Source organism: Lupinus angustifolius, chromosome LG03 (genome assembly GCF_001865875.1).
Source record: "Lupinus angustifolius cultivar Tanjil chromosome LG03, LupAngTanjil_v1.0, whole genome shotgun sequence".
Classification (NCBI taxonomy): Eukaryota; Viridiplantae; Streptophyta; class Magnoliopsida; order Fabales; family Fabaceae; genus Lupinus; species Lupinus angustifolius.
Window position 1 is genome coordinate 20,365,461 of NC_032011.1, and position 13,186 is coordinate 20,378,646.

At 31.2% G+C, this 13,186-nt stretch overlaps 1 protein-coding gene across 2 annotated transcripts; it reads right to left on the reverse strand.

Annotated features, from left to right (window-relative positions):
* On the reverse strand, nt 1,220–4,493 carry LOC109343596 (pentatricopeptide repeat-containing protein At3g46870-like). 2 transcript variants are annotated; one of them, XM_019581972.1, is made up of 4 exons: nt 4,367–4,493; nt 3,631–4,189; nt 2,498–2,884; nt 1,220–1,643 (listed from the first exon to the last, which is right to left on the reverse strand). In XM_019581972.1, the coding sequence occupies exons 2-4, from the start codon at nt 3,979–3,981 to the stop codon at nt 1,590–1,592; spliced, it is 792 nt and encodes a 263-aa protein (XP_019437517.1). In that variant the 5' UTR covers nt 3,982–4,189; nt 4,367–4,493; the 3' UTR covers nt 1,220–1,589. The 2 variants fall into 2 exon arrangements, with proteins under 2 accessions (XP_019437517.1, XP_019437516.1); XM_019581971.1 differs by having other exon boundaries at nt 1,520–1,643; nt 3,631–4,193.

The following is a 13,186-nucleotide window of genomic DNA, read 5'->3' on the forward strand; positions in this document are numbered from 1 at the left end:
ATTCATCAATGTTATTAACGCTACAGACACAAAAGATTTTACCTAAAGAAACACTGCAAAGAAAACACAAAAGTATTAGAATTAGTGATTAATGGTAAATATGGAAGTTTGTAATTTTACTTAATAAAAAAACTCAAAGTTACACCACAACTATGTTTGTCAATTTACCAAAATAATAAAATTAACTTTTATTTATAGAAAAATAAGTAAAAAGTGACATCTCTTTAAGCTATTTTTTATTGAATTGTTTATTTTTCCAACTAACTTCTCTTTTACTCTCAAATTTCAATAACATTTTCATCTTTTTTAAATTAACTTATCCTTAAATTGCTTATTTTGTCATTTTGTGCAATATTTATTTGATGGATAATATAATTCAAATTTAATAACTTTTATTTTTTTGAGTCATGTTATTTTTAAATATTGATATCTTTTTAATATTATTTTTTACTTTAATATTTTTTGTTCTTATCATGAAATATTAAAAGTTAAAAAATTATGGTAAAATATATAATGATAAATTTAAAAAAAAAGTGTAATTTAAAATTAATATAAAACAACTGAAATAATCATAATATAAATAAATAATTTTATATCTTATTTTGTAATTTACTCTATAAAAGCATAATCTTTTGTAATCTTTCTACCTTACACAAATGAAACAAATTAATTCATATTCAACTTTCTGCTAAGTATTCAAACATAAATAAAATATAATATGTAATATAATAATCTCGAAGTTTATTTATTAAACTAAAAAACATAGGCAAATTTAGTTACAGATTATAATCTCATTAATATCTTTTTAATATTATTTTTTACTTTAATATTTTTTGTTTTTATCACGAAATATTAAAAGTTAAAAAATTATGGTAAAATATATAATGATAAATTTAAAAAAAGTGTAATTTAAAATTAATATAAAACAGCTGAAATAATCATAATATAAATAAATAATTTTATATCTTATTTTGTAATTTACTCTATAAAAGCATAATCTTTTGTAATCTTTCTACCTTACACAAATGAAACAAATTAATTCATATTCAACTTTCTGCTAAGTATTCAAACATAAATAAAATATAATATGTACATATAATAATCTCGAAGTTTATTTACTAAACTAAAAACATAGGCAAATTTAGTTACAGATTATAATCTCACCCTTTTGTAGCTTCTTGTCTGTTTGTTTTCCTATGTACCAAAAAAAACTGGAGAGTTGAGAAAATGAAACGTATTTCTAGATGCACATAAACTGAAAATTTACAATTTCTTCAAACAATAGGAAAGAAGATAATACAAACTAGTACTTAATATCCAAGATAATAGCAAGCTTTGCTGAATGCTTATAATTGTTATTAAAAACATCAAAAAGTACAAATGATATCAACATTGCTGGATATGCATATAGCTTCCTACCATGTCATAACATTGCTGCTTAATACATCCTCAATTTTGATGTATCTTCAGACACCATAAAAAAGAACAACCTTATAAAGCCATATGTTTGAAATGAAGCCAAAAACAGTGAGCCTCCATTACTACCATACAAGATACAATGGAGTTGCATGTCCGTTATATACATTCCATCATCTACCGCCAGATACATTCTTGTGAGATTGAGATATCTCTGTTTTGCCTGACTGAAGACATAAAGGCTATCTTATAAAAACAGAAATTTATAGAACAAAATATATTCATGCAAGAATAGAGATGGCGATGGGAAAGGAACACAATTAAAGTTAGGGCTAGAAACGAGCAGAACCGAGTCGAACTAGAGTTTAGCTCGATAAGGATTGGTTCAGCTCGAAACTCGACTTGAGTTTGATACAAGTTATTTTTTAGCTCGAGTTCGGTTTGGTTAAAGTTCTCGAACTGTTCAGCTCAGTTCGAATTGGTTCATTTGGACAACTTAAATAGTTAATTAATTTTAAAAAAATACTGCAAAAGATTTTATATAAATAATAACAATAAATATAAAAAATAATGCATGAGCCATAAAAAACATAAAAATTAGTATATATTATATATATATATATATCGAGTCAACTCATGAACTCATCGAATCAAACTATATCTAATTTAAGTTTGGCTCGTTTATTTAACGAGCTCAATTTCCAACTCAATTTCAGCTCATTTGGTCCATGAACCAAATTTATTGAGTTAAATAATGAATCGAGTTTCGAAAAAATACCGAGTTGGTTCGGTTCATTGCCGACTCTAATTAAAGTACACTACCCCTTAACTATTCAATCAGTTCATTTAGATTCTTGGGGTGGTTGCATAGTTTTAGATTATGTATAGAAAAGGGGATAGCGTGCATGTGAACTAACAAATCAGGTTGGGGGATAGTTTATATATATATATATATATTCCATGTTTGATGTCATGTTTACAAGTACTATGGATAATAGTGTGTAATTAACATGTCACTTAAAAATTAACTTCCGCATGCAAATAGAAAACAATGGTTTTCATAATATAATTAAAATCTTACATATTTTTGCTCCACTTCTTTAATGAATTTATTAGGAAACTCCACATACTCATAACACTCCTCTTTCAAAGTGGCAACTAACTCTTGTTCTCCCATCCTTTCAAGGTTCCTGATCAAGATCATAAATGTCAACCTATCAGGTGAACAGCCTGATGCCTTCATTGATCTATATATCTCAATAGCCTTTTCCATCATACCAGCTCGTATATATGCTCCGATCATTTCAGTGTACATCCTGGTATCAGGTTTCAACCCTTTGCTCGTGACATGAGAAAAGAGCTCTTCAGCCATGTCAATGTTCTTGTTTCTTCCATGTAACAATATCATGTCAGAGTATAACGACAGCAGTGTATTATACCCTGGTTCCTCACGAATGAAGTTGAAAACCTATAGTTCAATTCAATCCATATTTCATTACAAAACAGAATGTTCAAACAACAAGAAAAAGGTGATACAAAGCTACTTCGTTCCAAAAGGTAATGAAGTCGTCATGGTTCATAATTTTTTTCCTGTTTTTGTCAGTTAAGATTGTTCTTTAATTGGTTTTTTTAGTTTACAATAATTTGGAAGGAATCATGAAAACAGAAAGGGTACAGCTAAAGTATGGCTGGCAATGAGCTGAGCTTGGCTCAATCATGGCTTAAACAATTTTCTTAGCTCAAGCTCAATAAGTAAACAAGCTCGTTTTGTTTCTCAAATTTTCGTTATGAACTCATGGGCAGCTGAAGTTGACGAGCTAAGCTCAAAACCTCCATCAACAGACGATAATTTAATAATCATCCTGAAAAATATAAGTAGCCATATCCGACAATAACAAAATGAACCCTCACAAGTTCCAGCCAAGCAACCACCAACTAATCAACTAAGCATTCTAACACAAAGAAATCACATTTTAAAGAGTTGCGAGTAACCAATTCCTAACAAAGTTTAATTTATCAACAATAAAATCACGTTATCATAATATAGCAATAAATCGAGCTAGCTCGCATGCTAATAAATCAAAATATTGAAATCAAGCTATTTTTTACCAACTTTGCCTTGCAGAGTTCGCAAGCCAGTTTCCCTGATTGGCAGCACTAGGTCAGAATATAATACATACACACACACACATATATATATAAAAGAGTGAGTACCTTGAGGCATAAATGGAAATGGTTTTGTCTCTGCAACTCAGCCAATAAGTCTAAGACATCCACCTTCAAAAGCCTAGTGAGGCTGGAATTAAGAACTTGGTCAAGCTTTTCGTCCGACTTGGCTAGTTTGAGGGAATGAATCACTTGAATGGCTTCTTTGGACAAAACCCTTGAAGGTGGCTTCTTTGCATAGCTTTTACGGAGTCCACACACTATCACTTTTCTATTACTGTTACTCTTAACATTGATACTTGAGACACAGAGTACAGGCTTCATATTTTTGAGATGAGGATGTCGGTAATTTTGAGAAATTTGCAAATTCCACAGACTTGGTACTAATTTCAATATCATGTTCACTCCCTCTGCTCTTCTTAGGATTCAATTTTCAGTGACAATCTCACAGGATTCCAAGCTTCTCAGTGTGTGGACAAATTAGTATGATATTTACTATGGTAAATCTATTTTCAACTCCTCCAAACCATAGTTACCGGATATGTGGTCAACTGAGGTACGTAGTTCCTCACTTTTGAAGAGACTTTCTTTATGACGAACCGGTACGCTGACTGTAAATTCGGTACAATATATGAATGTTAAATGAAAGAATTATATAACTACACCTCAAAGAGGAAAAATAATCTTTAAACCCTAACTAACACAACGATTTCGATATGATAAAATAGTTAGATAGAAATGAATAGTTAACAGAGAGAAAAGAGTTGAAAAAGAAATGGTGTACCTGAATGAGCTTAATCACAGTGTAATTGGACGATTCCGATGAAGGTTGAAGAGATAAGGTGAAGAAGAGTGTCTCTGTGTGTTTCTCGGTTAGGGATGTTTGGTTATGAGGTTGGAGGGGCGGATATGGCGACGGAGGAAGGAACCACAGCGGCGGAGAAGGGATTCGGAGGATTAGTGATAGAAAGAAGGATAGAAATGCACACTCGAGGTTATGTTCAATCAAACGCAACTTGCATATAAGTGTTTTCTAGGAAATAAAAAAAATTATCTATGACTCATTTTCATGAATTTGGATTGGTGAATATCCAATCTATTTCATTTTTTTATTGTAACTAAAAAATCTATTGAAAAAAATTATTATTTTAAAAATTACTATTTCAATTAAACATTTTTTCAAAATCACCTTTTAAAAAAACACTTCTAAAATCATTTAGAAATCAAATTTTAAAAAATGATTTTTTTAAAAAGTGATTTTTTTTTGGACTTTTATAGAAAAATATTTTTTCCAAAATTCTATGAATATGTGCCATTTAAGGTTCCACGTGTAAATTGTTTAACAAATACTTTTAGAGGTAATACCTATGCACTTTTAGTATAAATATTTATACATAATTACTATATCATTTGTCATTCATTTGGATTTTTTTTTGAATAGTCAATGCTAATTAAATATAAACGGTGGATGATGCAGTGATAATGTATAAAATTCATATATTGGTTAGTGCATACATTTTTATCATACATCTATATGTTATATACTTAAGAATAAAATTTTAATATTAACTACATACACATTTCCAATAATTGATATCAATTTAATAAAATATTAAAATTGAGAGTGAGAATCACGGATAGATTTGCTCGAATTTAGTTTTCTTAAATATTAAATGAAATTGAAAATGCAAAGAAAATCATTTTTTTATTTTTATTTTTGGATGAATTAGACATCCATCCAAATGGATATATCCATAGATATCTATTGGATGGTGAATTTGAATACATCTATTATTAACATTATTCATTGGATTATATCTATTTAGATCTCTTAGCTCCAACGAATGAATTTAAATAAATTTGGATAGATTGTGGAGTGCGGATAATTTTGTGACCTCTAAATTTAATATCTCCCCATAGGTGAATATAAAGTGTGAGACTAGAATGTCACTATAGGCCTTTTTATCATTACCGAGCTTAGCTTTTGTGTAAAATATATTCTTCACTAAAAAATGTATTTTTCATTATTCCAGTAATAATAGAACTCTTTGATGGCTGAACGCTCCAATGTTAGAAATTCATAATTTCTCGTTAAGGTGGATATTATATATTTAATATAATTATATCAACAATTTATTTTGGGTTATAAAACAAGTAGTCTAATTACTGACAACTTATAAGACTTTTGAAACTAATAACGAATATGGACTTAATGAGTGGATACTCAAACGATGGCATATATGGGATAATGGGAACTCTATAAGTTAACACATAAGGAATGGTTATGGTCCCCAAAACAACAAATTACAAAAAGTTTTCACCTCTCCCCATCAGAGAGAAAACGAAGGTCTCAATAGGAATTCAGGATTTGGTTGAGGAAAGTCATGATACCCAGTGACGGATCTTGATTAAAAATTTAGAGGGGGCAATAATACTTTTCTTGCTCATTGAAATCCATATGATAAAAATTTTGCACAAGAATACATATATTATCAATATTAAATGTTTTGTAAATATCCTTAGGATCCAAACTAGTGCTGAGAGTTAAAAGCTCCTTTTCTAGTAAAGACATCGGATCTAGCTCGTGCACTTGGTTTATTACTGAACAATAGCAAGACAAACAATAAGCATCATCATTCACTATAGAGTACTCTAACCATGAAGGAAATATTTTGAGTCATGTGGATTGAAATCGTCTTGAATTTTTATCTTTATTTAATGGATAATCTTCATCATCATATTGATACGGTCCCTAATTTAGATAAGCTCACCAAATTTTATCGCTTTGATTAAAAATTGAGGTCGTTTTCTAGGATCACGTTTTAAAGAATTAATATCATATTCACATATTGATACCTTTTGAACCTTTGAAGGTTGATCTGGTTGAACTACTTGACCAAATGAAGAATTTTGTTGGAGTAAAGATATCGAAGCTATATTATCTTCATTATCTTTATAGGAAGGTTTCCTTTTAAAATAGGAATCAATTTTTTTATGCTTAGAATTTGTGTGTTTTTAGGTAATTTCATTAACGTGAAATTAATCATATAATGAATCATTAGAAAATCAAATTATTAGAGAATTTTAGTGTGACTATAAAAAACATTGTGTATGTCATAATAAAAATTCTGAATGTATCAACAATGTCAATAATTATACCCCAATATGGAGTAATGATACTACAATATTAACCATCAATCAAGGAAATATGAATATAACATAAATAAAATATTGGTGAAAAAGGCACGTGCAAATTATTGTTGTTATGGACTGTTCCTGTACAGCTTGTGCTATAGCATGAATAGTGATGAATATTAGGTAGGATAGTGAGATGTTGACTCTATATTGTGTTGTTATGTGAATATTGAATAGCATAATGGTAAAAGTGATAATATATGATTCTTGTGTGCCATCCAAAATTAGAAATTAGGATTTAATTTAAACACCCAAGTTTAGGTCAAACATAATTTAAAAATATTCTTTTTTTTTCTAATTCTTTTAAAAATTTCAGGGGGCAATTGCCCCCACCTGTTCCTGATATCTTTCGCCACTGATTATACCAACTCTATCTCAATAGGTATATCAAAGGAGTAGATCTCATAACACAGATTCATGTATAAATTTCTATCCTTGTTTTATCTTATGTATGAAAATCATGAGATTCAAGATTTTAGGATTGATATTTCACCAATAACAAGGGAATTTCTAACAAGTGGTATCAAAACTTTAGGTTCTGAATTTTATGATTCTCCATTAAAGGTGTTTCCCCCCAATTTTTATGAACCCTAATTTTTTAAATTTGAGGATTTTTATGCTTCCACAATTGGTTATGAAAATTGGATATCTATGAATAATGAGATAAATTTTATCCGCTTCCGCTTATTTGAATAATGGGTAATTTGTATTATGAATTCATGCAACATGTATTGAAGTATATATTCTAATCATTGCTTGAACATTGCATTAACTATTATGACTCTGTTATGCAATATTATATTATGTGCACTAATCACTTTACAATTTCGCAATTTGTTGAAGTATATGTATAAGATATATATGGGTTAAGACATGTTTTTGTATACATATACAATATGGAATTCATGTCTTGTATATATATTGCGAATTAAAATATACATATATATACATATGTAATTGCTTTCAGCTTGAGATTGCTATGATGTTTGGAATTACAGATAAAAGTTAATATATATACATACAAAATGGTTACAGTTAATGCTTAATTTAATATACTTGACTCTGTTAGTGTGTGAAAATGTATATTTATAATGTTACATAAATGTTTTAAAATATGCATGATCATATTCTATTTGAAATTTTTTATAATGATTTACACATATCTTTTTATGTTTTTCACTCTAAATCCACTTTGTATTTGATTAAGATTACATCTATTTTATACATTGATATATATGAAATATATCTTTTTTATTTGTAATTATATTATTGGATTAGACTTGTTAATCATAAAATATATCAAATTTAAAGGTTTTAATTCCAAGATCATAATTTTTTTTATAATGGACTCATATTGTTTTTCTTTTGCCTGGTAATTATTTTTTAATTAATTGATACAATATGTTATCAAAGTAACCTCTATTGTGGAAATTGATTAAAATTACAGAGATGAATATGAAATTATTTATGCGAATTGTGTTCGGCCCAAAGGAAGACACAATTTGACCAAATAATAACATACTTGTGATGATAAATATGTAGGATCTATAAAGTTTTTTCCATGTGAATGACATCGGTCCAAATAAAGGCTAATGTTTATTAATATTTGATCATTACATTGAGAGTATCATTTACAAATTAATTTCTTTGTCCAAAGATTATAAATTGATGGTGTACTGGTTTATGATATGTCTATTATGTAAATATGTATTGTTTTATATATATTAACTCACTTATTTGTTTAAATGGTTACAAACTTCCTGGTTTATTGTACTGTTTTGTAGCTGATTGCATTATTAAGGGGTTGTTATTGTTGAAACACTATTTCCGTTTGGACAATGTGTCCTGCCATGTTTAGTAATGTATAAAATGGTAATATCTATTTAATGGAAAATTATGACCATCACTGGAATTCGAAACGTAGATCCTTGTGATGGAAATGATGCAAAGCTACCAATAGGCTATAATGGATATATGTATTTATACTTGGATGTAAATAATATATGTTTTGAATTAAGTGTTGAATCAAAGTCAACTAAATATTTTTTTATTTTGGAAAATAAAATTGTTTGACATTTTAAGTGAACCTATTGAATAAGAAGTTACCAAAGTGACATCTTTTTTGAATTGCTCATAATAAATATCAAATGCTAGTGCGTATATGTATTCATACGAGTATTAATTGATTCAAAGAAAGATTATTATTTGGTCGGATTATATACACATAGATGATTATTATAAGGTTGCATATGTGAGTGGAAAATCAGTCCAAATAAGGATTTTATTATTTGACATGCATCATGATCAATGTTTGACAATTACAAATAAGAGTACCATTAGTGATTGATGTAAAATATCAAGCCAATTGTATGTTTGTATTTTATGCGAATAGTGATTGGCCCAAATGAAGATTGCTATTTGACCCAAATTACAAACATACTTCTAGCAACGAATATGTGATAATCGTATGACTTTCCATTTGAATAGTAAGTTGGTTCAAAGAAAGACTTATTGTTTGACACGACTGATTATCAATGTTTGATTACTACATTGAGTGTACCACTTATAAGTTAATATTTTTGTCCAAAAAATGAATATTAATATTGTGCTAGGTAACTCGTGATGTGTCTCACCATCATTTGAATTTAAGTATTAAAGTTGAATGTGAGTTTATTGCAAGAATGATTGCAATTAGTTTTGTTCTTTGTTCTATTGACTTCTTTGTTCTTTTCCTAGTGCTGCAAATATTTCTGCTCAAATTAAGAACATCTCATTGTTGAATGAGACAAACTTTAAGGTCTGGAAGGAAGCCATAGAAATTATTCGCGGTTGTATGGACTTGGATTTGGCACTTCAGGTGGAGAAACTCATTCTACTCTGGAAATCCTCGATGATGTTAAAATTGAGATATGAGAACACTCTAACCGAATGTGTCTAATGATCATAAAACACTATATTCCAAAAGTGTTTTAGGGATCTATTTCTGAGGGTCAAAGTGCAAGGAAGTTCCTTGAAGAAATAGAACAATATTTTGTCAAAAATGAAAAGGCAGAGACGAGTAGCCTTTTGGCTAAACTCATCTCCATGAAGTATAAAGTCAAATGGAACAAAATAGAGTAAATTATGGAGATGTCTATTCTCACATCAAAACTCAAGTCACTTAAGTTAGAGCATGGTGATGACTTGCTCGTGCATTTGGTTTTGATCTTGCTTAGTGAGTTATAACACTTAGAAGGACAAATGTTCTCTCAATGAGTTTATATATCACTGTGTGCAAGATGAAGAGAGGCTGTAGAGAGATAAGACTGAAAGTGCTCATTTGACTATGACCTCTCAGAATAAGAAAAGAAAGAACAATACAGATGATGTGAATGGGCTATTTGTGTTTCTCCTTAAAGAATGTGGATTTGTTCCGCAATATACTATGTCAGACAAACCTAGCATGAAGGGTGTTGTCAAGTGATGAAAACAAACTCTTAAGGATATGGTGAGAACTATGGTTAGTCAATCTTCCTTATTAGAGTCTCTCTAGGGGAACTTTAAAGACCACAATTTACATCCTTAATATGGTTCCAAGTAAAGCAGTTAATAAAACCTCATATGAGCTTTGGAGTTATAAAAGACCAAGCTTAAAACACTTACACATTTGGGGTTGTTCAGCTAAGGTGCGACCTTATAGGCCACATGAAAGGAAAGTAGACTCAAGAACAGTTAATTGTTATTTTGTTGGTTATGTTGAACGCTCTCGGGGCTATAAATTTTATGATCCCAATTCAAGACTTTTTTTAGACGAGAAATGCAAGATTTCTTGAGGGAGTTGATTTTGGGAAGGAAGAGAACATAAGGAATGTTGTCTTTGAGGAAGAACATATCACTAATGGTGAACAAGTTCTTGTGTCTATTATCATTCAAGGAACAACTTCGGTAATAGAAGATTATGTTCAAAATATTGTTTCTTATATTATTTCAGAACAAGATGTAACGCCCCCAAAATTATTTCATATTTAATATATTTAATCTCTTAGAAAAATGGGAAAATTTTTTTTTTTGTAACCTATAACTTACAAATCATTTTCACTTTTACCTTATTCCATTTTCAAGCCTTGCATAAATAAAATTCTTAATATATTAAAGATAATTAAATGAACACAATTCTTTTCTGAATACTTCTCATCTATAAAATTCTTGAATAAATACAGAATTGTTTACAGGGCGAAATCTAATCATCGCCATAAATAAAAAAACTGAAAATACAAAAAAATAATGGCGGGGCATTGGCATTACAAAAAGTACCTCACACAGGTTCCTATCACAACAAAACAAAAGAGAAACCTCCTAAACTGGAGGTGCACTGGAAGCCTCGCTAGGGTCTTCCTCCACCTCCGAGTCAGAAGAGATCTCAATGACCTCAACTAAATCTTCTATGCAGATAAGCTCTACATAGTCGTCGTTGTCTTCCTTCTCCTCCATTTCATCCGCTCCCCAATCCATCGAGGGATCCAAGGTGTCCCCCTTAGCATGGCCCCGTCTGTCTCTCTTGGCGCCGATCCTGATGATGAGAATCCTGTTTGGGGCTAGGTCCTAACAACTTCTGGTACGCCTCGAGCTTCAGCCGATACAGAAAGTCTAGCGGTTGCAGGTCTTCGGTCGGGCAAAGTGAATGATGCCTCCCGAACTGCGTAGTAAGGTAGAAGATGCAGAACTGAGTCATTGGTTCCCAATCCAGCTCCAGGTCGCAAGGACCTGCGTAAGTGTGTCGATTACCTTCAACACTCCATGTCCCCTCCTGGGACATAGTGAAGTGATAACCTCGGATCAGTGTTGATGGGTCCATCTGAACATGCGTACAAATATACCAGAAGAAAAGAGAGGGAGTAAAACATCTATGAAAAACTTGTCATTGACGTCGTGGAATTACACGAAATAATACACCAAGACAACACATGAGTATAGATATATCATGTGATCATACAAGCATATAACAACGATGAGTGAAGTATAAAACTCGAGAATTTAGAATCAATATCGAAGAATATCATGTATGCAATGCGATGCATGAGTCCACCATCCTTACTCATTTATCCTCCCAATAACTATTTGGAAATAACCGAGAGTACAGTTCCAATAACAAGCCAATTTGATCGCACCAAAATTATTCCTCGCAATGATATATGATCGATCTGTTCCAACGGAACTGCCCATTTTAGGATGGTGTCATATCAAACACTTTCTGAGCATCCCTCTCATCGATCCTGATTGTAAAGAGGGATTGTCAGATATCGTCTAGTTTGCACTGTGAGCACTGTCCGATTCAACAGAATACCTCATCCAGGAATACATAAGACTCGTCTCACCTAGACTCTCCCTCAAGACTTTGCTGACGAATCACCGCCATCAATGTCGTCCCTCTCAACATCTCGGGGCTCATTCGTCTCCCATACATTTCTTCTCCACTACTTCATTTTTGACCATGGATATGCACCCTAACTGAAATTAGCAAATTATGTCTTTTAATCCATCTTTTCTAGCGATCTGTCCATCCTAAGATATCGCACATCGGGAATCGGTCCTGATATTAACATATAAACAAAAAGAGACTAATTTCGGTCCTGATATGAACCATCGCTGAATTATCTTGGACGACTCTCAAACCAAGCCTCTTACGGTCAGACGATCTTGCTGCATGGGCACAACATAATACTTCTCAGCCCCATTGTGAACCATCGCTGAATCATCCTGGACAACTCCTCTAGCCAAGCCTCTTACGGTCAAACGATCTCGCTGCGTGGGCATAATATCACACCCTAGGGCCTCGCCTTTAACAAAGCAATTCCTTACTTTTATTACTTTCAAGAATTTCATATAGTTATTTACCTTTACAACTTCTTAATGGCAAACATGTCATTAGGCTCTCGTATATATGAGAGTTATCGTTCAGACTTCTTAAAAAGAAGTCATGTCTCGATGGAGCCCTCTCACTCAAGCGAGAGCTATCTCGCTCAAGCGAGGGCACATCCATTTTGAGGCATTTATGGCTTAAGCGAGAAAACAATCAGTCCTCTTGGTGCCTATTTTAGCTCAAGCGAGAGTTGTCTCACCCCGAGCTAAAACTCTCGTTTTCTCTAGACACTTCTCGCTCAAGCGATAGCTATCTCGCTCAAGCGAGAAGAGCCTGAATATCATTTTAATTACTTTTCTCAAGGAAAATATTTCTCATTTATATCACATGCTTTTAAACCTTGAATTTAACAATTATCACATACATATCATTCCCATAATAATCATTCAAACATTATAATTCAAGAGTAAACATGGTATTTGCACATATAAACATAACATAAATCGGTATAAGAAATATTGTTGTACTTAATCCAAACAAACAAGCAATTGATTAAGTACAAGCTTTCTT